We start from the raw sequence: 23,997 nt of genomic DNA, 5'->3' as shown, positions 1-23,997 counted from the left end.
AGTTCAAAAGGGTCCATGAAGTGTTGCATTCATCTTTGTAACCTCACCATCGAGGGGTCCAACAGTTCTGTCTTGAGAGGTGGAGAAAGGCCGGGAAAAAAAAGATTTTGCGGGAAAAGCCTCATGCTAAGCAGGAATGTCTGACAGAATCAAAACAAGATTCGAGGCAGGTTATTGCCGCGAGCCCTGGGATTTATGAGGGAAATCGATTGTGTCAGACACATATGATTCAAGGCCGACCTATCCCGATAAGATAAGATTAACAATTTTCGCAGCCACCGCCGCAACTGTACGGAGTACTCCATACTAAGTCCCCTCTGGTGTTGCCTTCCTTGGGAGGGATACCCTCTGAGTCTCAACCTTCAAAGAGTCCAGTTATACTAGCTCGTGGTCGCTGTCAGAAGAAACAAGACTGGAAATATGTCAGTCATCAAGTTATCACCAGCTGCGGCTACAATGCCCGCGGCGGAACCCCATACAGCGAAAGCCGCGACTGAACCTGTCCAAAAGCTTGGAATGAGAGTCAATGGTATGGGGCATCTGTTTGAATCTATTTTCTGAAACTCACTAGATGAACAGGCAAGAACTGGCACGCTCCCAAAAAGCCTTTCCGCCCGACGGCCGGCCAGACGAGCTATGCCAAACGAAAAGAACGAGAGATCCTCAAACAAGCCACCAAGGCTCGCGAACAAGAAATGAAAGAAGAAAAAGAGGCCGAGCGAAACCGACGTGTCCAGGCAATCAAGGACAGGCGGAAAGCCAAAGAGGAGAAGGAGCGCTATGAGAAGATGGCGGAGAAAATGCACAAGAAATCGGTCGAGAGGAGGAAGCGAAGAGAAAAGAGGAATAAGCTGCTGAAAAGTTGAGGGACTCTTTCCGAGCTGGAGTTACAATCGACAATTCAGTCATGGATATCTATCCAGGTTAATGGGGTTACTTATCATCTAGCTCCTCCCAAGTCGTGGATGGAAGGGCGGCGAAACATCCCCATCATAGTCAGGACCGCCCTTACGGCTTGTTGGCGTCGTGCAGCGGACCGCTCGATTTCCAGCAAGATGCTGTGTCGTCGAGCACCCGTACCAGTCGATTTGCTGGTTTGAGGGAATTGCAGACTCGAGAGACCCAGTGACAAACTCACCGCAAGTCTCGGAGCCGAAAGAGTGGGAAGCATGTGTTCGAAGTCGAGCATGGAGCGGGACAGTTCTGGACAAGTCTTGCGTTAAGACAAAAGAAACGCTAGAAGTCTCCCGTTCCCCATGTCAAACCAACATGGTTGTCATCACTTGTCTCCATCACAGCCGGTTGCGAAAGGATGATCCATCACAGAATTCCCAATTTTGAGCTTTAGAAGTGGGAAGCCCACCTTCGAAGCTCGCAGCTTGTCATCTACAAGGCGAATGAGCTCTTGCCTGGTTTGATTGTCAGGCTCATCAAGAGTCCATGCTATACTGATATGAAAGGCATCCGACTTATCAGTCATTTCGCGCATTATCTTTCTCGACGACTGGGACCGATTGCGTGTGGGAGTGTCGCACCGCTCTTCGTAGAGTCGAGGCAGGTCAAATTGCCGAGCAGCTGCATTACATATCGATAGCAACCTGTTTAATTCATCGTCGCCGGGCTTCATGAGCTTCAAAACCAAGAAAAACCTTGTTTTATCGTGGTTCGCTACCCAGTCGAGGCCTGACACCTGGACCGTGAATGGCTTGATGCGGCCCTGCTTCAATTTTGATTCGAGGCAGGACTGGAACTGTTCTCTTTGCTCCGTCTTCAACACGAGAGGAGCAGATAGGCTGATGTGAAGCGGTAATTGGACGCCCAACTCAGAGTGGAGAAAGCTGTGTACATTGGGTTTCGAGTCTTTTGGTGCTGGTTCCAATGCCAAACCTGCTCTCTGTATCACTGTATCGAGTATGGCGAGGTAGCACCTTGATGGATACCACTCGAGGTAGATATGGGTGGGCCAGTTACCTACCGCATGGGGTACTTGACGCGTTCGACCGGCGTGTAAGGAAGGGTCATCGGTAGTCGAACTTCTTGCGTTCGTTGCATAAAGCGAATGAAACGAGGTTGGTAAGGGTGGAGGAGGCGGTTTGGGCCTGCTGGACTCCCATCCTTCTGCTTCCACGTGCTCAGCCTTCCGTTTCACACCTCCTTGCTTGATAGACTTTTTCGTCGTGTCTTGATCTTCGCTCTCAGAGCTGGAATCTGGGTAGTCGACAAGGACCATGATCAAGTTTCAGCAACAGAGCTCGCCGTGAGAAAGACACATGGCTGGAGCGTAAATGTGCCTGCCAAGCCGGGCATCAAAGCTTGATGATAGGAGGATGAGATGTACCCTGGGTGCCAGGTGTGGATAGAGTTGGCGTCCAGCAGGGGCTCGAGCAGGTTGAGATCCTTGGAAACAGTGATGATCAACGATAAAGGGTCCGCCGAGGAGCGCCAGCCCAACGAACAGTGTTGACGCGTGGTAACTGAAAAGCAGGTGGAAATGATAAGGTGGTGACGAAGACAATGTCTCAGCTGTGCATACGTATTGTCCGCTAGTCGTTTCCGTAGGGGAGTGCATCGCAGGTGCAAATTCAGAATGGTGAATCCGAGGGGCGGCGGGAACGGGATGACCGGAGGAACGGGCTTTCATGCATAAAGATGTCTATTCCAGAGCTTTCGTACAGAGGACCTGCATATGACTATACAGACAATGATTTGACGTTGTAGTGATACAGTGATGGTGGAATGGTGTTTGCTGGTTCCGCGTTCTCTACCGACGAGCGCCGAGTACTGCTCTGTCCCGAACTAGCCTTTAGGTAGGTACCTAGTGAAGTCGTCAATCCCCAGGTGGATGCCACATCATGCCAGGCACCAACCACCCGTGGAGTCTCAATTTAGTGGATGACGTTGAAGCACAAGCCCAATGACCGGGTGGCTTTTGATGCCTGGAGTCGAGAACTGTTGGCTGCTCGCCCCGCTTGCCCTGCTGGGAGGTGGCCCTTGGGTGGCCCTCCTTTCGGGCTTGCTCAGGCTTGCTCAGGCTTGTTCAGGCGTGCTCTCCACCATGACATCGGCAACAGGGTTGGTCGCCCGCCCGCTCCGTTCTGCATCCTTCAAAGCTCCAATTATACCTGCTGTTAATTCATGTGCATACGTGGAAAGAAACCCTCTTATCCTTTTACCTTTGTGTAAGCTGAGATCGCTGTTTCTTGACTTCTTTATTCTTTCCTACCTCACCTCACGACTACCCGACGAAACTTCTTTCCAGCCCGCGAATCTGCGCACGTATGAGCTTAGACCATGGATACCGGCGACAAAAACTGGGTAGGTACCTATCCAGGTATACGCCTCAATGCATCAATAGAGCGTAAGGCTGACCCTCATTCCGCTTCAGGCTACCAAGTACTTGCTTGACCCATTGAACGCCCCAGATCCTTCTCAAGAAGATGGTCCAGGAAACACCTTCCGACCTGGTGCGACGGTCGCTCCAGTCAAGCCTTCCCCTCAATCGAAGCAACTGGTTGGAAGGCGCCTCTCAAAGACAAACCCATACCGCAAGAACTCCATTTCCAACACTTCCACAACCGAGATCAAGCGGTCTGCCTCACTGAACAGCAATGGCTATTCTCCGATTTCGAGCAACAAGGGCCCATACCCGCCGCAGTCGTATCCTTCACCCCCGCCCTCAGCGACCTCGCCACCCGCCGCAAAGCAGCATTCACAGTCTCCTCAATCTCCACGGTCTCCCCAGACGCCTCGGTCCCCCAACCATAGACAAGAGGCCTTCGGGAGTGAAAACCCTTCCAGCCCCCACGGTGGTAGTGGTCGTCGCCGACGAGGGAGCTCCCTGTCTGAGCGCTATCCAGGAGACATGTCGCACCGCCCTCTCGATACTCTGACAAAGGAGAAAGCCGTGGCAGATAAGGCGCGTCACGCGACCAGAAAACACCACATTCAACCGGACATCATTGACAACCTTGACATGACCGGCGGCGGGGCCTATCACCACGGCGGCCCATACGACGCTACTTTATTCGCACGTAACAATTCAGTGAACAGTCCGTTGGCCGCCGTAGCCGATTCCAACCAGGAAGCTTTGAAAGCAACGCCCAAGGAGAAAATCATTGACTCCGTCAGGGGCCACAGACCACTCGACGGCGTCGCCGCGTACGCTCCAGGAAACATGGATCGCAACGGAAACGTCTACAACTACGAAGAGGGCGACAATATGATGATTGAAGGCGGGCCGGAAGGTGGAGCCTATAAACGATGGCCGGGTGTTCAATATGACCCCCGTGATGTCAAAGGCAAGGGCGAACCAAGTTACAGTTTGGAGAAGGCTCTGAAAGAGCACAAGATCTCTGAAGAGGAGCAGAAGGCCAACGGCGGCAATGGCATCGAAATGAAGAATCGCAACCGGAGCTCTAGTGGTCCCGTTCCGCCCACTGTAGATCGATCGGGGTGGGACGGCGAGGGGCTCGGAAGAAGTGGAAGTATCGGCAAGAGGCTTAGTGGAGGATTGAAGAAAAGATTCGGAAGTATAAAGAGAAGTCACCACCGCGACGATTAATGCTGGTGAGGGTTTGCTATGTTCACCGTCTGGGTTTCGGTAACGAATTGCTTTGGGGCGCACACGGTCTTGGAATGAGTAGACAGAAGCCATCAAGTTGGATTACGGACACGACTCAGGCCGCGGATTGCTGGACAGAAAATAAATAGCAATATGTCATGACTGCGTAGCTTCCTTTTGGCCATCTATAACGCTGGAAATGTCACATATCTACCGCATATATTACCTCCACCCATACCTATTCTATTTCAGGGCTGACTTTGATTGTAATGAATGTCCACATCATGTCCCGTGTGTCCCAAAGGCTGTCAGCTTCATCCACGGGAAATAAGATCTGCCTTCTGATAATGTTGGCCACCCACAGCCTCCACGGGCCGTTGGGCGACCATACAAGATGGCAACCAGCGAAAGCTTTGCCCCTGCCTTCCCATGCTAGGTTGAAGTCGGGTGCATCCACGCCTAGATAGAGAAGACGAAAGTTCGCAGGCATCGATCGTCCCTTTCGGGACTTGTCTCCCCACGACGAGTCTTTCTTTTTGTTCTGTCATATAAGCGCGGTGTCGCTTTCAGGTTTGGTGCCTTGGAGACCTTGGGACCTTGCGTCACGACTGAGGGCGTGGGTTTCATGTCTGGGGTGATTAAAGCGACACGGCTCAGATTGAATCTCTGTATCAGGCTGGGGGGGGGCGAGTTGTCGGAAGGAGTAAATGACCCAGCGGGCGCGTACCCCAGGCCTGAGCTGGTAGGAAACGGAAACCCAGAGTGCCCTCGACATCAGCCCAAACGAGTCCGCTCAGAAATCAACTTCGAGAGATGGGGGGCAAAATCTAGTGTCAGTGATGTCGCCGGAGGAGATGGGTCTGACTGCACCGCCCACTTTCACAGAAGTCGTGCTAATGTCGAGTTCGATGGAACGGCGACCGGCTCGCACTCAGCATTGTTGTGTAGTACACTCTTTAGGCTTGTGGTTTATTTCTTCTTGCGGACGAGGGTCGTCCACGATAATCATTGTCTGGAGGTCTCCGCGCTGCTGCCAAAGTCCTCCTTCGCATCATGTCTATCCCAGGACCCGGTCTCGAGGGTCCTTACACGTTCCTCAATCCATTGGATCTTTGCGTGATTCTCTCTCTTTGCGGCCTCTTGCAAGTCAAACGTCTTTTTTAGTTGTTCGAGCATGAATGGCTCGAGGGTACTCTTCTTTGCCGCGCGGTAGTCATACACGACGACATCTTCCAGACATCTGGCCGCGGGACGCTGGCGGACTTCGGACATGATCAAGACGTCCAGGATCAGGGACTCTGTCGACTCGTCCGGCCGGGACCGCAGCTTGTGGTAGACAGAGATCCGGTCCGGCCAGGTCATGGGGAACTTGAAATCGACCGTGATGCTCTTCAGGATCAACCCGATACCCCTCGAGGTCAATAGTTCTTCCCACTGTCTCTTGTGCGCCGGGTCAATGTGCCCGCTGTAGTTGCGGATCCAATTGCACCTCCCGCTCTCCGCGTACCGGACGTACATCACATTATTCACGTGGCCCATGGAATCCTGCTCGCCCCAGACGATGTTCTGCCGGTGTAGACCCGCTCTTGCTTTCGACGTCAGATAGCCCTCGCTCCCCGCGATGAGCTCCCGCCAGTCTTGCGCCAGGATCCGCAGGACTTGCGCGGCTTCGTCGACCAAGCTTGGAGAGAGGCCGAAGGTGATGCATCGTCCGATGCGGGATTTGGTGTCCGAGAGCCAGCGCGGAGGGATCGCATTCTTGGATTCCTCGGTTGCGGTCGCGGCTCGAGGCGCAGCAGAGGAGGAGTAGTATCTAGGGGCCGCGAAGGTAGGGGGACTGGAGGAGACAAGGGCACGAGAGGCACGCCAGATCGCGCGCTGTGCCGACATGTTAGCAGCGCATCATTCGACAATGTAGCCCGGACAGGAGTGGAAGGGGAAGCAAGCTTATTGTGAGGTTCATGCTGAGAACGACATTGTGCCCTCCGAACAACCTCGGCGACTTGACCGTCCGCCAATGACAATGGACAAGGCTGAGATTCATTCCGATCTCCTATTTTTCCACTGGAAGAGCTTCCACTTGTCATTATCATTCCGTACAGCCTTGAACATCCAAGAGCTCTGATAGCTCTGGGGCTGCTGTAATTACAATGGCAATCACGACACTTCCTCCGACGCAGAAGTACAGAGGCGGGAAACGGAAAAATATCTTCGACGACTCAATACTCTCGTCGGATCAACAAAACCAACCTCCGTCGACTGAAACACAGGCTCCCGTCACGAAACTCGCCTTGTCACTCAACAGATAAATGATCGTGTCTGCGACCTCCACCGGCTGTGCCATTCTCCCTAGGGCGGTAGACGAGAAATCCTCCGCCGACTCTGAACCCTCGGATATCGCCATGGATTGTTTCATTAGCGGGGTATCTGTGAAGCCCCTGTGGCACATGTTCAAAATCGTGAACGGAGTCAGCATAGTCTCGCTTTCTTTCTTCCCTCGGTCATACGCAACGGTAATTGTAATGCCTCCGTGTGTGTGTGTGTGTGTGTGTGTGTGTGTGTAGCATCGAGTGAAAGAAGGGGCAAAGGAATGGGGGAATGCATAACTCACGGCGCAACACAATTAACCCGTACACCCCTTTTACCAACCTCCTTGGCCACACACCTCGTCATGCCCAACACAGCGTGTTTACTCGCCGTGTATGCGGTCGTATACTCCCTACCCTGAAGACTGAGTCCACTTCCGGCGTTGACGACAGCTCCCCCTTCTCTTCGCCCGTCTGACGCGTCTTTCCCGATAAATTTCAATTGCGCCCGCATACAGTTCATCATGCCATGCACGTTGACATCAAAGACAAAATGCCACTGCTCGTCGTCGACATCTTCGATGCCGCCAATGTTGTGATCCTTGGGAATCGTTCCCGCGAGGTTCGCCGCCCCGTCCAGCTTCCCAAACTTCTCGACAGTCTCGTTGATCCACGACTCGACGTCACTCCGAGACCGTACGTCGACCTTTCTCAGAAGGATAGTTTCCTTCGCGACTATTTCTGCTGCCTGGTGGTCGTTAGGCCCCGCGTAAGGGATTTCTCTCGTCAGGTCTGCAAGGAGATTGCCAGGAATGTTGATGTCCCCCACAGAGACTTTGGCGCCGTACTTCAGTAAAAGTTTCGAAGTCGCCAAACCTATTCCACTGGCACCGCCCGAAATGGCATAAACCCGGTCTTTGAAGAATGACTCCATTGCCATTAGAGCCGCCACAGATGAGAAAAGGGGGATTATGGGGTCATGAGAGGAACGGATCTCAGAGCGAGAACTGCCCCTCGCCGTGAATATTCGAAGCCCAATATGATTTGGCGAAGTGACAATCACGCCAGCAACGGGACTGCTGATCGTCAAGGGACGTATCAACGACGGAAAATCCGGAGAAGTTGATATGAAACACCAAGTGTAGTGTTAGAATGGAAGTTTCCTGCAGAGAGCCTGTGTCTCTAACCTCCGGTACGGGTACAAGGTTAGGTACATATGTGAGTTGCGGTGAGGAGAATGTTGCAATAAATGTCTTGTCCAGACTTCGGTTCATCTCAGGCCGATGAAGATCGTCGCTAGTTTCAATAGGTGGAGGGATATGATACTTTTTACAGCCAGCGGTCCGAATACGAGATGTCGACGTTAGGCCTTGTGAACACATTATGAATTTTTGACCATACGCGCCTGCAGTCATTCTGGATTGTTCAGCACGCAGCTCGAAACGCGGCCTTAGGCCACCGGAAAACATAGCTGACTTCTCGTTGCACATGAATAACATCCCGACAGCGATCATCATCATGCCCTTAAACAATAGGGTATTGTGGCGCCACCCTGAATAACAATGTCGTTCCAATCGGTCGATACAGCACCAATCTGGTTGCGGCCAAAGTGTCTGATCATCCGGCTCATGAATCTCCTGGCAATATCTCTGTCTTCATGAAGACCTACCTTGTACCGGAGAAACTCTTTCTCCTCTCATGCTCCTTGGTGATATCTGCAACCAGCTTATCCGTCTTTTCCTTGTCCTTCATCTCTCTGACTTTCGCCAGAACCACTTCTCGGAAGATTGCACTCTTTGCAGCATTGCTCAGTGGTCTCCTCTCTCCTGTTTCATTCGTGGCAAGACCCCGTCCAGGAGAAACTCCCCTGGCTTGATTCTTGACCGCCAACCCAGCAGCATTTTGTGCGTTGGCAGGTATATCGTTTGCGTCGGGCGAGCCGGGTTCTTCTTCGTCCTGCATCTTGAGGGCGTCGATTCGGTTGGCCAGTTTGACAAGCTCGATACCGCGCTTCAACTTCATCTTTGCCAAGTAGGATCTGATTTCTGGCAAGAGATCATGATCTGAAGCCGTTTCACCAGTCAACCAGATATGTTTGAGTGCTTCTTTACTCGTCGCCCGTCGCTTGGGTTCTGGCTGCAATAGCGATAAGATGAATTCTTTGGCATCCTTGCTGACATCCTTCCAGTAGCGCTCGTGGAAGATGATTCGACCGCTCTTGCATTCATCCACGAGATCTGCCAGGTTCTCGGAACGGAAAGGTGAATAGCCGCAAAGCAAAGTATAAGTGATCACTCCCAGTGACCACATGTCAACAGCCTTGCCATGACCTTGCTTGAGCATAACTTCAGGGGCCGCGTAGCCGAAAGATCCCGCCATTGAGGTCAGGACAGCGCCTGGGCCTTCCAATGTTTTGGCGATGCCAAAGTCGGCAAGAACAAGCTGAGAGTTTGGATCTTTGGTGAGGTACAGAAGGTTTTCTGGCTTGAGATCTGCAGAAGTCAGAACAGACGGCATTCCAAGCAAGAGTGGTTTCTCCCTACCTCGGTGGACAATGTTTCGTTCGTGAAGATAGTCGACCGCCTCAAGGACCTGCCTAATGGTCTGCGAGGCGTCCTTCTCCGTAAACTTGCCCTTGTCACAAATGCGATCAAACAGCTCTCCGCCAGTAGCTAGTTGGGTCACAATGTAGAATTTGTCCTATCTCTTGTTAGTCTCTGGACACATTTTTCCACGACAAAGCAAGTCTCACTCTTGATTCAAACCAATCCACGAACCGAACGATGTGAGGGTGGCTGAGGGTCTGCAGCATCTGCAACTCGTCGTATACCATCTGCTCGTTGCCCTTGACACTCTTTTTGAGGATAATCTTGATTGCGACCTTGTCTCCACCGACTTCAGCCTCCCGAACGATCCCATATGTGCCCGCTCCCAGCGTCTTTCCAAAACGGTACTTGGCTTTCTTATCGTAGCTGTCGGGCTGGCCTTGCAGCTTGTTCATCATACCGGAGACTATTCAGTGCGGGATCAGCCTCGACGCACTTTGAGTGATGGAAAGCGCTTTAGGAGAGGTGGACGGCCCCAAGAGTCCGCGAACAGTACAGAGAACAGACCATGCAAAATCACCAACAATTGTTGGAAACAAAGGTGTTGAAGTGCAACTCAGCGGCATTGGAGGGACTCACATGCACTCATGGCTGCAATAGTTCAGGCCAAGGCCTGCGCAGACACTCTTAAAATTCTCCAAGATTTGAGCGACGGGGAAAGAGGGTATGGTATTGCAGTGGGCGCTGAAGGACAGAGAAAATGGTGTTCCTCCAGCCTTTAATCCTATCTCACAACGCGAATACAGCCGCACGTAGAAGTCTTCGAGTGCTGCGGGGTAGGGCTGTCGGGGCTGACAGCGATTGAGGCTGGTCGAACACAGCACCACGAGAGAGGTAGGACAGAAGTATAGGAATGATCAGGGCTGAACGGAAGATTCGTGCAGACACTTGATCAGAATCAGAAGGAAATAGGTAGCGGAAAGGAGTGGAAGTTGTAGGTTCGCTGGCAGGAGTCACCTCTTTCCTCTTTGCTGGGACCTTTTGGGGGCGATTTCGTGGCGGAGCACCAGAGGGAGGAGCTGCACGAGGGGCCACAAGCCCACAACACAAGCGCAGGAAGGGAGGATTCAAGCTCCCAGGCTCCCAGCTGAGGTTCACTAGGCACTTACGAGGCAAGCTATGGCGGCCGCTGCAGGGTTGTGGCCCAAGCTACTAACCCAATCCGGTAACCAGGGCTGAAAAGTCCCTTTTCGGTCTATACGAGCCTGTGCGCCCACTGTATATCACAGGTATACTTGTTGCGATGGCCACACTCAATGATGGCAGAATCTTGACACAAATGGAATGGTGAGGGCTAGCACAGTATATACACAGAATGCATTGCTCAGACCCCGTGGAAAGGCCTGTTTTGCTCTTCAGGACAGGACTTTCAGCCTCGGGTCTCACCATCAAACCCCTGGCCGCACCAGTGCTTTCAAAATCCTTCCTCCGCCTCCCAAATCCTTCAAATCCTTCAATTCCAGACCCTCCTATCTGTCCACCTCACCGAATACAAGGTCCATTGTTCCAATGATAGCCACTGCGTCCGCAAGTAGATGGCCACGGCTGATCTGATCGAAACAGCTCAGGTGGGCGAACCCAGGAGCTCGAACTTTGCATCGGTATGGTCGTTCACTTCCGTCGCTGACGAGGTAGACACCCATTTCGCCCTTGGGAGCTTCAATTGCGCTGTAGGTATCTCCTGGAGGAACAGTGTAGCCCTTGGTGAAGAGCAAAAAGTGGTGAATAAGAGCTTCCATGTTCTCCTTCATGGCCGCTCGCGGAGGTGGCGCGATCTTGTAATCTTCCACTTTAACAGGACCAGGAGGCATTTGATTCAAGCATTGATGAATGATGCGCAAAGACTGTCGGAACTCTTCCATTCGGCACAGGTATCGATCATAGCAGTCACCGTTCTGACCCACTGGCACATCGAATTCGACTTTATCGTAGGCATCATACGGCTGGCTTTTCCGAATGTCCCAGGGGACGCCGGAGCCTCGCAACATGACACCAGAGAACGAGTAGTTGAGAGCATCAGCGGCGGAAACGACCCCAATGCCCTTTGTTCTGCCGATCCAGATACGGTTGTCTGTCAGGAGTTCCTCAGTCTCATCAATGCGATCGCCAAACTGGGTAGCCCAGGCATAGATATCGTCCAGTAATCCGAGCGGAAGATCAGCCTTGACACCACCAGGACGAACATATGCAGCATGCAATCGTGCACCGGAGACACGCTCGTAGAATTCCTATCATCAATTAGCGGCTGGCAAGACAGGCGGCGTCCTAGCATACCATGAGCTTCTCTCGCTCCTCGAAACCCCACAGGAAAGGAGTCAGAGCACCAACATCCATAGCGTGTGACAGAATCGACATCAGGTGGTTCAGGATCCTGGTAATCTCCCCAAACAAGGTCCGAATGTATTTGGCTCGTTCCGGGATATCGATATTGAGCAACTTCTCAACGGCAAGGGAGAAGCATTGCTCGTTCGTCATCATTGAAACATAGTCGAACCGGTCGAAATACGGCAGAGCCTGGAGATATGTCTTGTACTCGATCAACTTCTCCGTGCCTCGGTGCAGCAGTCCGACGTGAGGATCTGCCCGGACAATTTCTTCGCCATTGAGCTCGAGAATCAGACGTAGCACACCGTGTGCGGCGGGATGCTGTGGGCCAAAGTTGACGGTATAATGACGGATCTTCCTCGTCTCATATTCATCACCCAAATTCATGTCGGGGGTTTTATTGACCAAGTTGGAGTCCTGCTGGACGTGCTTGGTAAAGGTAGAATCGGTGGGAGAGATCGTGGTGGCTAAGGGACCGCCAGGAAGTTCGGGGTTGGCAGGGGAGACAGGCCCGGTGGTACCAGGCTCTGCATTTCGAGGAGCCGTCGACGAGATCGAACGGGAGAAAAAGAGCGACTGTCTCTGCCTCGAGGGGAGTTGAAGACTGGGTGTGAGACGAAGCCGTTTGGAAGTGTGTGCGTGCCGGCTCGCAGCTCGCACAAACGAGGCCGCCATCGTCATGCTTGTCCTTTATGGCACGACGCCAAGAGAAAAGAAGGCGCAATTGTCGTCGAGACGATGCTTTGAGGTTGGCGGCATCAATCGAAGTAGAGTCGGCTTTGCAGTGCGCCCTTGGCCACAGAAGTCAGAAGTCAATGACAGCGACTTGGTAGCTTCGCTGCTTGGACAATACGTCGAGCTTTCCGGGGTCTATGATTGGTGGAGGGTGGCTATCTCCACCGGCTTATGTAATGCCGATTTTTGGAGAAACTTTTTGTTTCTCTTTTTGTCACTTTGAAGACCATGCCACCCTGCGCAGTCGACCATCCAACTCTTCATGGCTCCCATACAACCCTCACAGGACAGCCTTGATAGGCGAAAGGTAGGTTGTGTTTTTCCCTTACAGATGAAACCGCAATACTGACTGTCTCCTCGTGCAGACCGTCGGGGTCAATGCCGAGACTGTCACCAATATCACATCAACCGACTTCCCCGGTCACCATGCGGGCGAAGACAACTCTTGGTCCCTCGACAGATTCGAGAACAACTTGAAAATCCTCTTCCACCAGAACCAAAAACATGAAGCCACCTTCTCTCTTGTCGGGGTTGACGCCTCCGTGGCCAACGCTTTCCGCCGCATCCTCCTCGCCGAAGTGCCCACCCTAGCCATCGAGAAAGTCTATATTCAGAATAACACTTCAGTGATAGCAGATGAAGTCCTCGCCCATCGGCTAGGACTGGTCCCGTTGAAGGGAAGCCTGCAAGGCCTTGAAAGATTTAGAATCTTTGTCGGGGAGCATCCTGACAGTGGCACCAAAGGCACGGGTCTGTCGGACAGGAACACGGCCGTGCTCAGCCTGAAGGTCAAATGCGAGCGAAACCCAAATGCCGATAGAAATGCCACCGAGCCAGAAGAAAAATACATCAATAGCAGCGTATATTCGCGCCATATCGAATTCACGCCCACGGGCGAACAGGCGGTGCTTTATGCAAAAGAGCCGATCCAAGCAGTCAGTCCAGATATATTGATCGCCAAACTACGTCCGGGTCAAGAAATTGACCTGGTCATGCACGCACACATGTCGACGGGTGGTGATCACGCCAAATTCTCCCCCGTCGCCACAGCCACATACCGCCTCCTGCCGACCATAACCATCACAAAGCCGATCCTCGGCGCGGACGCCCGGAAGTTCCAAAAGTGCTTCCCGCCAGGTGTGATCGACCTCGAACGAGTGACTCCCTCAGATGCGGCATCGGACGAACCGGCCTACCACAACCGCGAGGGCGACGAGAAGGCGGTCGTCAAGGACCCCATGCGCGACACCGTGTCGAGAGAATGCCTACGGCACGAAGAGTTCAAGGGCAAAGTCAAGCTGGGAAGAGTACAGGACCATTTCATCTTCAACATTGAGAGCACGGGCCAGTTTCCCAGTGATGTGCTGTTCTTGAAAAGCGTCGATGTCTTGAAGAAGAAGGCAAAGAGATTACTCAAGGCGTTGGATGAAATTGGGAAATGAGACCAACGTTTTAGAAGTGACCGAAGTCCAGTACACTGTACACTTGAGATTTGATAAATGTTCCATGACTGCATCTCTCTCGGCGTTTCTATGCATTGCAGGGTGTTCAATACATGACCTTCATTGATACCTCGGGATTGCGAAATCCAAAAAAAGTTCCTCTGCTTGTCTATAACCTTGTTGAAGGCGTCTGTTCATAAATTGTGCATTTGGCCGAGTGTGCGTGTAGAGCAAGCGCCCTCTGGCGACGGGGAATTATATTCAGGTACTTGCACTGTCAAACCACTGATGCAAATCAAAGTATTCAAAAACATCGATCCTTGGGAAACTCTCCCACACGGGATCGAAACTGGTACCAATCTGGTAGGACGTGGAGTAGTCGGCCAGAGGCTGCTCAGCGGTCGACCGCTCGTCTGCCGGAGGAGCGGCAATCAACTCGACGTTCGCTCGCTCCAGCGCTGCTTCGCATTCACGCACTAGCTCGTGGAGTCTTTGCAAGATCAGCCCTTCCTTGCTCTGTTCCGGACGTTGTGGTGGGAGCAGAGATGTTAGGATGATGTTGTAGTAGATTATGTCCTTGACCTTGGACCCGCGGTATGGCAGACGACGGGTCATTGGCTCCAACGTATCCTTGGCTGCATATATCAGACTGCTTTGGGTATATGTGGGTGTTCTGACGATGCCGTCGTTAGGCCCACCCGGCGGCGACATTGTTGGCTGGGAGCAGGACGCGTCAGTACTGGCCCGAGCGGCGGCCGCGGCGGGGCTGAGCTTCTTGATCTCGAGACAGAGCCCCAAGATGGCGTGGCCCAGTTCCTGTCGGTAGCAAGTGTAGAAGAAGTCCCAGTACCCTTGCGGTCGGGGCACATTGAGCTCCGAGTATTGCGGGTCGAAGAGATCTTGGTAGTTGGCGAGCATGAGACAGCTCTGTAGGTAACCCGCCCTCACTTCCCGTTCGAGCTCCTCCCCCTCCCGCGTGTCGGGCGGTGAAAGAATGCAACGCGAATACAGATGGACCAGGGGTCGTCGGATGCTGATGTCGAGCTCCATCCGGGCCATCAATCGGGGCGGAGTCTTGCTCGCGGCGTCACCGGTATAGTTGAAGCGGAGTGGCGGAGGGAGGTCTTGGAGCACTTTTTCCAGGTACCGCGTGTGCTGGAGGACGTCGTCGGTCTTGATATGGGCCGCCGCATCGTCGATTTGCTTGCAGGCTGCGACCCGGCGGGGAAAGGACTGGGCGAGGAGGTATTGGCACAGGCCGTCAGTCCAATCACTCGTGGGTCGCGATTGAGGCAGGGTCTCTATGCCATCGAATATTTCGTCGTCATTGACGTTTCGGGGCGGCTTGGAAGTGTACCCGGGAACCAGGCATGGCATCTTGCACAGAATTGACAGCATGAGGTCGCATTCAACAATAGTCATCCAGTTGCGCCGCCGCAGTTCTCCTTCGAACACGCTGATCCCCGGCAGGGTCGCAGGGTCTTGGTCCATCTTCATGAACAAGGCATCGCGAAGGAGCTCGCCATTCAGTCGGAACAGATCGTCCATCGGATCCAAGTTCAGCCAGCTGCAAATGAGCAGAAGCATCTTGACTTGCAGAGCTGGTAAGCGGTATCTCTCGGTGTGCCGCAGGTCTCGGAGGAAGTTCTTCATGAAGTGCATGGCGTCGTCCGGCTTGATGGCCAAGCATGACCGAGCTGCTTCGCATTCTCCATGGGTACCGAGCATGACGGCGACGGCCAGGACACCGACCAGCTGCTGAACAAAACCGAACCTGCAAGCGTGCTCGCCCTCTGAAAAGTAGATGCGCAGTTGATGTCTGAACTCGGGGAAATGCAAGATTCGAAAACAGTGTTCCATGTTGTCGAAATAGAGGATCGCTAGCTTTTCGCACACATCCAATGGCGGCAGCTGTAGAGGAGTCTGACTGATCGAGGAAGCCGACGGCAGCTGGGTATCTTGTGCAATATGATTCTTCTCGACAGAATAGTGCAAGTCTTTCAACCTTCTTCGCAGTGCAATCATCTCAGGAGTATTTAAATCATCCCGCAGCTTGACCATGAATGCACACGCATCGCTGAACTATCCAGGTCAGTACAGAGGAAAGTGAGAGGGACATTTGCCGGAGTCTTGTACAAGGGCTCACCTGCGAACTCATCTGTGCGGGCGTGTTCGAGAACGTTTCAGAGTAAACAACATCGTCTGTAGAAGGATGGATTGGCGGACTTCGAGTAACAAGGGGCTCGCCATTGCGACCGGCGTTTTGAGCCAGCAATGCCTGCTCTAGCCTGGACACCCTGTCCTGGAGATCCTCAATGATACCATGGCGCGCCAGAGGTGGCCCTTGGTAGGACGCACCGTTTGGCGCCAGGGCGTTTTCACCTCCATCAATGACAGCAGGCGGATTCAAGCGCTGCCGCTTGCTCGGTACTCTTAAAATCGCTGAGTACTCAGTATTTGGCTCGGGTTCTTGACCGGCCTGGTATACGCATCTGCCGGGCCGTCCGATCTTGACACATTGCTGGCAGGGATGCGAACGAGAACAACGCAGCTTTTTCCGTCGGCACTCCAGGCAGGAGATCACCGGTCTTGGTCGCTTTGCTGAGGCTGGATTAGCAGGACTGGGCTCTGACATTTTCTAAGATGGCCGAGAGGTGGAATGAAGCTGCTGGCAGTCATGCTCGACGATGGATATGTCCCACGAGGTCTGAGCTGATGTTGACGATGAGTCATTGACGCGACCTTCGTCAATTCCCTCCGTCTGCGCGAAACTGGTGATGGACTGGACCTTGGAGGGAGATGGATGATGGAGATGTTGAACTGGCTGCCAGAGGAGATTCGTCCAATGAGCAGCAATTCATCTGACATGTTCGTGCCAAACCTCGGTTCGACCATGGCTGACCTCGACACTGGTCAGTTTATCCTGTGTTGATTGCCTGAGCTCTGCTAAGATTATATATTGCCGGTGAGTAAGTTCTACCTTGGGTTGATGATCATCTTCCCCGAGTTTCGAAACTTCTACAGGAGTATACAGGCGGCTGGGCACACCATCCCGGTCATCATCGTTCAACCTAGACCGTGCATCTACACCAGGCTCCGCGATATCAGACGTCGGGCTACCACGCGAACTGCAAGCATGGACCCTAAATTGAAGAAGATCATCGAACTCATCGAGTCAAAGAAGAAATCATCGCATCCTTGGAATCGACAGGAGAGATTCGATCAGCCCTACTTCTCCTTCTCGCCCGAGACCTCCCCATGGCAGCAGGTTGTTCCATCCAAGAGCGCTCCAGATGTGCCTGGGACGGCTAAATTTATGCTCCTGTCATGGAACATCGACTTCATGCTGCCTTTCACGGATGAACGCATGCGAGCTGCCATCAAGCACCTGCAATCTCATGTGGACGGCACTTCACTCCCTAGCGTTATTATGCTGCAGGAAATGCTTGAAACCGACCTGGCACTATTGCAAACCCAACCGTGGATTCGAGCCAACTACAACATGACCGACATAGACAACAAGTACTGGGAGTCTGGGCACTATGGTACCTGTACGCTTGTCCCGAAGGCCTTGCCCATCACTTCCGTCTTCCGTGTCCACTACGAGCAGACGGTCATGGAGAGAGACGGGCTGTTCGTCGACGTACATTTTGGCAACGGCCAGATCATCCGTATCTGCAATACGCACCTGGAGTCGTTGGTCGCGGATCCTCCAAAGCGGCCCCATCAACTAGCAACGGCCGCCAAATGGATGCATGACCCAGAGGCAAGCGGCAGTGTTCTCGGTGGAGATCTGAATGCCATCCAAGACTTCGATAAGACACTCCATTCGGACAACAATCTCCAAGACGCCTATCTGTCGCTTGGCGGGAAGGAAGACACTGACCAAGGATACACCTGGGGTCAAATGGCTCCAACCAGGCTCAGAAACATGTTCGGGTGCAGTCGAATGGACAAATTGTTCTTTTGTGGACAGCTGAAATGCGAGAAATTCGAGCGTTTCGGCATGGGGATCGAAGCCGAAGAAGAAAACGTCAGGCAGACCTTGATCAAGGAAGAAGGACTGGAGGCAGGCTGGGTCACGGACCATTTGGGCGTGAAAGCCGAATTCAGTGTCGACCAAGCCGCAACTCCGAAAATTTGACGCTGCCCAAGAGCGTGATTCAGGCTGCAACAATTCCTGACCCCAGATTGGATTTCTCAATAACACCTTCCATAATGCTCCTCCCGCTAATGATGCCAGTGGTGCAAATGACAATCTTCTTTCTCTGTCCTGATTCAATCAACCTCCGTCCGATAAATCTCAATGCTGCAATTTCCGTGAAGGTAATACCGCCCACGAACATGACAAAGAGAGTCTTCCAATTTCCCTTGCCCGCAAGTGCGGCTTTCGCCCTGGCTGCCTTCTCATCCGCTGGTTTCTGTGCGATATTAAAGGTTGGCCCCCTGGCAGACTTCAGGATGTCTTCGAAGCCCGTCCATCCTGTACTAGAGGGCGTAAGGGGCAAAGGTGACTTGTGCAGGGTTTGAAGATATTGTTTCTGCAGAATGCACTGCACAATGCGTATGCTTAGGGGCGCGTAGCCCGAATACACGTATGCGATGTCCTCGGGGTCCTGTTCATTATACTCATCTACAATCAACCTCAGTTCTTTGCGAAGATAGCCGTAGTTGGTTTTCGTGCCCTTTTCTGGCGAAGCCCCGGCGCCGCCGACTGGGAGGAGTAAAGCTGAACTGGATGAGCGGGGCTGGAGTAATTCCATGACCTGTAACTTATCAAGGGTCAGGAGATGTTGGAAGCCGTAGGCGTGTAGGATTTGGCGCCGGAACGACTCCAAGTCCTTGGGGCGCAGACCCCCAGCTATTGTCGATTCGAGACAGAGGAGTCGGAGGATGGTAGACAGGGGAGTATCTCGGGCGATCAGCTCTTCAATAGTGTCGTGTTGGTATATCGGATCTGTTCCAGCTGCAATATTCTGCTGTACCTCCAGTTCGCGGTTAAAAGTCTCAGAGCGAGTGTGCTTGCTCATGTCGTCTGCAAGATTAGTGTGAATGGCCAGGGACTGGTGCTCCTGTTGAAAGCCTGGCAGTTTATTGACAAAATCTCGTAGCTCGTTGATGCCGCGAGCAGTGTGGCGACCTTCGTACTCTGATTCCAGACGTCTCGCTATTTTGTTCAGATGTGGCCCGATCAAGGCAAAGTTGGAGGAACGCAACTGTTCATACAGCGAGTCGGATGAGTCTAGCTGGATCCTGCGCTTGAGACCTTGGCGAACGGCTGGAGGCGGAGATGTCGAGGAAGAACTGGTCTGCGATCGCTGCTGGGGAGCCGCGCCGACGATGGCCGAATCAACTTCGGCACGGTTGTGCTTGATACCGACCATTTCATCAATCAGGCCCTCGTATGTCAACTGGGTCAACAAGACGGTGGCAAAATCGACGTCCCGATCGATTATGATCACTTGCTCAATCGAGGTACTCGGCATGCTGGTATATTGCGTCGCAGCCTCGTCGGCGTCGAGCTCCTTTCTTCCCCGGAGTAGAAGGTTTGCAAGTTGTCTGGCGTTGTCCCCCTTGCCCAATATCCGCGGAAACAGACCATGTCGCTGTTGAATCTGCATCAGGGCTTTCGAAGCAAGGAATAGCGGAGAAGGATCGCGTCGCTGCGACGTTGTCAGGAAAACGAACGCTTCTCTTCTCGGATCAGGCAAACATACTAGATACAAGTCATTAAATGACTCCTCCAGCTCCAGTGAGAGCACGTCGTCTTCCAAAGGTAGGAAATATATTGGGAGCTCGGAGACATTGACATCTCCCAGAATACCCTCATCCTCCAGGACTCTGTTGGACACTAGAGTTCTCCTGGGCACCCAACATACAGAGATTTCGTGCTCGACCGAGCCATTTCTCTGCAGTTTCTTGATCTGCTCTGTATTATGTTATGTCAGCAGGTGCTCTCCTCCTCCGTCACTTAATCAAATGCAGAGAGTCTTTCAATGGAGACGCCGCTATTATGGTGTGAATCCTGTCGATATTGGGAGCTAGACTGACAGCAAGGCACAGAGGAAATGATCCGCGCAGTCTCCTTGTAAGTCCCGTATGAAGAATTGAAAACATCTTGAAGACGCACCTGCTACGGCCTGGACCAAGCTAGCCTTTTCTCCATGGACAAGGTACACCACATTTCTTTGTGATGAGTCGGTGTTGTTGTTTTCAAGTTCGAAGACTTTGTCCACGCCATATTCCTTCAGCGTCGGGAATTGGACAAAAAGGCTGAGTAGTCCAGTCAGATCCTTCCCAATAACCAAGTTCTTTTTGCCGCGAACCTGAGGTTGAGTTAGTATGGACAAGGCAACGTTGGGCGGCCCCCTCCTTACTCACGCCTTCAAGCAATCCGAGGAGCTCTTTTCTCGCTTTGTTTCGGAGATGCTCCGCTTCTTTGTCTATGTTGGGGGCCATTAGGCCTCGGTTCAGATTTCGGCTTTATCTCATGGTTGATTACGAGCTGTTGCAATCTGCTCCCTTAGACTCAAATCAAACCGAACGAGTTCCACGAAACTCGCTTTGCTCGCAAATGTCACGGTGTTTGAGCTGCGGACAAACACGCCAAGACTGGGAGCCCAAAACCGCAATCCCATTGGTCGAGACGCTCTTGAGGCGGAGTGAGATTCCAGTCCCTAACTAGACCGCAGGCTGGTGATTCGGGAGTCGAGACTGCGGTCAAAGTGAGGGCGCACTGCCCATCCTGCCACGTCCACCTGTTTCAGCTCGAGATCCTACCTGGGTGCCTATATCAGCTTCAAACAGGCTGAACGCATTTATCTTTGACCAAAACTTCTTCATCCCCTATTTCAGCTCTACATATCCTTACCACCCATTTGCCGTCACTGCAAGAGTACTCTCTACTCACCCACAAAGATGGGTAAATTCAGCCTTCGAAGAGGGGACGACGACGACGATTCCAGCAGACTGGCTCTGTTTGGCTCTAGGAACAAAAGCAAATCTCCTGCTCCTCCTTCACAGAATCCTTATGCATCCACAAACCCTTATGCACAGCCAGCGATTCCGCCGGACCCGTACACAAAAGCTAAGATGAGCGCTGGAATTGTAACCCCTCAAGGTCAAGGCGGCCCTCCAGGCCCCGGCAGTTTTAATGGCTTGCCTGGTCCGGGTCAACAGCGGCCGCCGTACGGAAGGGACAACGCATACGGCAGTGCATCATCAGCCAATTTTGGAGGAGGTAGTGGTTATGGCTCAGACAAATTCGGGAATCAGAATGGCTATGGAGGCGGTGCACCTGGCGGCAACCCATATGCAAGCGTTCAACAGCCCAGTGGTACTTCACGGCAGGGAGGGTATGGAGGATTAGGTTCGTCTAATCTCTACGAGAATGACAGCAATCGCGACGAGTTGTTTGGCGGAGCACGAGAACGGCTTGAACAAAATCAACAAAATCAAACAAGCGGGCCCCCCGATTATGAATACAACCCCGGTGGCGACGCTGGTGACCAGAGCTACGGAGCATATGGCGATCGTCAATTGACTGCAGAGGAAGAGGAGGAAGAAGATATCAACGCTCTGAAACAAGACATCAGGTTCATGAAGCAGCAAGATGTGGCATCAACTAGAAACGCCCTTCGAATCGCTGCTCAAGCTGAAGAGATGGGCCGGAATACCCTAGCCAGACTCGGTGCACAAGGAGAGAGAATGCACAACACGGATCGGAATCTTGACCTTGGAAACAATTACATCAACATCGCTGAGGACAAGACGAAAGAGCTCAAGACGTTGAACCGGAGCATGTTCGCAGTCCACGTCAACAATCCTTTCACTGCCAAGGACAGACGTGCGCGCCGAGATGAACAAATCATGGACCGCCATCATGCCGAAAGAGAGGCGCGTGAGGCTACGCGAGAGGCAGCTTTCAAGAGCACCCAACGGATGAATCAAAATTTCAAGGGTTTGGACGATGCTTCAGGTGGTGGCGCGACAAAAACAAGTCTGGCCGAAAGGGCCAAGTACCAGTTCGAGGCCGACAGTGAGGATGAGGCCATGGAGAATGAAATTGACCGCAACCTCGACGAGCTCACTGGGGCAGCCAAACGTCTTAATCTCCTCGCTCGTGCCACAGGAGAAGAAGTTGAGGCCCAGAATACACTAATCACAAACATTGCAGAGAAGGTGCGTTTGTCCCATTATTCCACGTGTTGGAGCGACTTAGCTGACCTTGCCGCAGAGCGACCGTTTCGACGATCGACTTCATTTCCAGACCGAAAAGCTCAAGAGGATACGTTAGAATGCGGAGTTTTTTGGAATTTTCTTATTATCACATTGAGTAGAGATTTTCTTCCAGCGTTGTCGAATGTACCCTCCTTGTGGACGTCTTTTGATGCGTTCAGCCTTGTCATACTTGTGGGCCGATGGGTTAGAGCCTCGTCGATCGCGATCGTCAGATCAGCCTCGGTCCGCAAAAGTCTTGCAATTGATGCTCAGTGTCTATCTCCCGTAGAGATGGGAGGATACGGCACGTGTTGCGATTGCCTATCTTTGAAGATCAGTTGTTTCTATCGACGTCTCACCAAAAAGGGAGGATTGGATATCTCTTTGCTGAGTATTTGGTCGTGTGCAGCTTCCACTTCTCGTGCCACTCCCAAACCTACCTAGGTACACTGGAAAGCCTGGAAACGCAGGAGCCGGTTCAGTCATAGTGGACTACTGACGGATAGAATAGCCGGTGTTCGCAGAAGTTCAGACTGGCTGGCAGCCCTTGTATGTACCTGCTTTGTGGCAAGCCTTTTTCCGACGCACACCGTCAAGTTGGTCCTCTGCCGAACCCAGTTCTGCGTAGGGGACCGAAGGTGTTCGGCGAACTCGTCTACCTGAATTCTTTGGGCTACTCTTGATCTCCTCCCATCGGACGTTCTTCGCTCAATTGCCGATGCCCGAGTCAGGCTCGCTTCATGAGACATGCCGCAAGGCTCTAGCCATGCCCCATACACGACGCGATCGAAAAGGGTGGCTCAATTTGGCACCCCGGTCAAATGGGATTCTCTGATTCATTCCGACGTCCAGAAGAACTAATACAGCACGGAAAATAAATCTGGTAAGCGCTTGGGACACTAGAGAAAGCGAGAGCATAGCGCATCGACGCTCGGTTGTTTCCTCCTCGAACTCCCCAGCCTGCAAGCAAGGGTGCCAATGCGAAGCCAATTGCTCAATGCATCGAGCTAGTTGGCGAGATGAACTCTGCAGAGTACGTAAAATTTGAAGGAGGATGTGCTACTGAAATTTGATGCTGCAGGAAACACCCGTGATGGTACGAGCACCGAGTTGTAGTTGAAACTCGCTCGGTTTTGACGGACGCGCAATTCAGACTAGATGTGGCGCCTGCTGGATCTGCAATGGTTGCTCGATTGTTCAACTCTAAAATGCCAGGCCCATCCAGAAGAGATCAAGGCTTGCCGGCCAGTTGGAGGCGCAAAAGGACTCGACTCGGAAGCGGAAAGGAGCACTGGCGGCAGCGAGGTCAACAAATAATCTCGCTATGCTTTTGGAGCTCGGATCCTAGAAGAGATAGCAAAGGACGCAAGGGGGTGACATCTGACCGCTGCATCTGCACCTCTTCAAAACAAGTCGCTTTCGGGCTCATGCTATGCCTCCTTGGGGAGCTGGTGCGTCTGCTAGCCTCCCCGAGCCTCAAAGTTTGAGGGCTTGGAACAGAGTGCTGAGAGGAAGGCCATCAAAACTGGGGCCACTTGACGAGTTCCTGGGCGGAGAAGGACTGGGCGGGGTTCTCTCTTGCTCTAGGGGCGTCGTTCCTGCACCTTTGGAAAGTCTCTAGACTCTTTGGGGGGCTTACTGTTGGTGACCTCTGGCAGTCCCCATTCCGTGCAAATTGAGAAATCCGAGCCCTAAAGGAAAACCGAGGATGAACTCTGTAAATCACGCCAGCAGCCCGACATCGCCATCAGAACACGGGGCGTCCTCTGAACCTATGACCGAAAATGAACAACTGTGGCTTT

General features: G+C 52.7%; 12 protein-coding genes across 12 annotated transcripts; 5 read left to right on the top strand and 7 right to left on the bottom strand.

Moving 5' to 3' along the window:
* Positions 1–420: 420 nt before the first annotated feature.
* Z520_05188 (rRNA-processing protein cgrA) lies at positions 421–866 on the top strand (the record flags this gene model as incomplete). Its single annotated transcript, XM_016775691.1, has 2 exons — positions 421–529; positions 580–866. 2 exons carry the CDS (start codon positions 421–423, stop codon positions 864–866), a joined length of 396 nt encoding a protein of 131 aa, XP_016632850.1.
* A 413-nt stretch (positions 867–1,279) lies between these two features.
* Z520_05187 (uncharacterized protein) lies at positions 1,280–2,230 on the bottom strand (the record flags this gene model as incomplete). The annotated part of the gene is made up of 2 exons (XM_016775690.1): positions 1,280–1,894; positions 1,976–2,230. 2 exons carry the CDS (start codon positions 2,228–2,230, stop codon positions 1,280–1,282), a joined length of 870 nt encoding a protein of 289 aa, XP_016632849.1.
* A 1,061-nt stretch (positions 2,231–3,291) lies between these two features.
* On the top strand, positions 3,292–4,561 carry Z520_05186 (uncharacterized protein; the record flags this gene model as incomplete). The annotated part of the gene is made up of 2 exons (XM_016775689.1): positions 3,292–3,315; positions 3,386–4,561. 2 exons carry the CDS (start codon positions 3,292–3,294, stop codon positions 4,559–4,561), a joined length of 1,200 nt encoding a protein of 399 aa, XP_016632848.1.
* Positions 4,562–5,566: 1,005 nt separating this feature from the next.
* Positions 5,567–6,451, bottom strand: Z520_05185 (uncharacterized protein; the record flags this gene model as incomplete). Its single annotated transcript, XM_016775688.1, has 1 exon — positions 5,567–6,451. The coding sequence occupies one exon, from the start codon at positions 6,449–6,451 to the stop codon at positions 5,567–5,569; it is 885 nt and encodes a 294-aa protein (XP_016632847.1).
* Positions 6,452–7,168: 717 nt separating this feature from the next.
* Z520_05184 (uncharacterized protein) lies at positions 7,169–7,801 on the bottom strand (the record flags this gene model as incomplete). The annotated part of the gene is made up of 1 exon (XM_016775687.1): positions 7,169–7,801. The coding sequence occupies one exon, from the start codon at positions 7,799–7,801 to the stop codon at positions 7,169–7,171; it is 633 nt and encodes a 210-aa protein (XP_016632846.1).
* Positions 7,802–8,532: 731 nt separating this feature from the next.
* On the bottom strand, positions 8,533–9,868 carry Z520_05183 (calcium/calmodulin-dependent protein kinase; the record flags this gene model as incomplete). The annotated part of the gene is made up of 3 exons (XM_016775686.1): positions 8,533–9,359; positions 9,411–9,567; positions 9,620–9,868. 3 exons carry the CDS (start codon positions 9,866–9,868, stop codon positions 8,533–8,535), a joined length of 1,233 nt encoding a protein of 410 aa, XP_016632845.1.
* A 1,074-nt stretch (positions 9,869–10,942) lies between these two features.
* Z520_05182 (NADH-ubiquinone oxidoreductase 49 kDa subunit, mitochondrial) lies at positions 10,943–12,473 on the bottom strand (the record flags this gene model as incomplete). The annotated part of the gene is made up of 2 exons (XM_016775685.1): positions 10,943–11,701; positions 11,748–12,473. The coding sequence occupies 2 exons, from the start codon at positions 12,471–12,473 to the stop codon at positions 10,943–10,945; spliced, it is 1,485 nt and encodes a 494-aa protein (XP_016632844.1).
* Positions 12,474–12,795: 322 nt separating this feature from the next.
* Z520_05181 (uncharacterized protein) lies at positions 12,796–13,975 on the top strand (the record flags this gene model as incomplete). The annotated part of the gene is made up of 2 exons (XM_016775684.1): positions 12,796–12,840; positions 12,899–13,975. The coding sequence occupies 2 exons, from the start codon at positions 12,796–12,798 to the stop codon at positions 13,973–13,975; spliced, it is 1,122 nt and encodes a 373-aa protein (XP_016632843.1).
* A 261-nt stretch (positions 13,976–14,236) lies between these two features.
* Positions 14,237–16,610, bottom strand: Z520_05180 (uncharacterized protein; the record flags this gene model as incomplete). Its single annotated transcript, XM_016775683.1, has 2 exons — positions 14,237–16,057; positions 16,122–16,610. The coding sequence occupies 2 exons, from the start codon at positions 16,608–16,610 to the stop codon at positions 14,237–14,239; spliced, it is 2,310 nt and encodes a 769-aa protein (XP_016632842.1).
* Positions 16,611–17,111: 501 nt separating this feature from the next.
* Positions 17,112–18,119, top strand: Z520_05179 (uncharacterized protein; the record flags this gene model as incomplete). Its single annotated transcript, XM_016775682.1, has 1 exon — positions 17,112–18,119. The coding sequence occupies one exon, from the start codon at positions 17,112–17,114 to the stop codon at positions 18,117–18,119; it is 1,008 nt and encodes a 335-aa protein (XP_016632841.1).
* A 19-nt stretch (positions 18,120–18,138) lies between these two features.
* Positions 18,139–20,434, bottom strand: Z520_05178 (uncharacterized protein; the record flags this gene model as incomplete). The annotated part of the gene is made up of 4 exons (XM_016775681.1): positions 18,139–19,638; positions 19,693–19,904; positions 20,106–20,301; positions 20,357–20,434. The coding sequence occupies 4 exons, from the start codon at positions 20,432–20,434 to the stop codon at positions 18,139–18,141; spliced, it is 1,986 nt and encodes a 661-aa protein (XP_016632840.1).
* A 459-nt stretch (positions 20,435–20,893) lies between these two features.
* On the top strand, positions 20,894–22,271 carry Z520_05177 (uncharacterized protein; the record flags this gene model as incomplete). The annotated part of the gene is made up of 2 exons (XM_016775680.1): positions 20,894–22,156; positions 22,212–22,271. 2 exons carry the CDS (start codon positions 20,894–20,896, stop codon positions 22,269–22,271), a joined length of 1,323 nt encoding a protein of 440 aa, XP_016632839.1.
* Positions 22,272–23,997: the final 1,726 nt, after the last annotated feature.

This window comes from Fonsecaea multimorphosa (assembly GCF_000836435.1).
Source record: "Fonsecaea multimorphosa CBS 102226 unplaced genomic scaffold supercont1.9, whole genome shotgun sequence".
Lineage (NCBI taxonomy): Eukaryota > Fungi > Ascomycota > Eurotiomycetes > Chaetothyriales > Herpotrichiellaceae > Fonsecaea > Fonsecaea multimorphosa.
The sequence above is the reverse complement of the archived record's forward strand: the minus strand, read 5'-3'. Positions and strand labels throughout refer to the sequence as shown.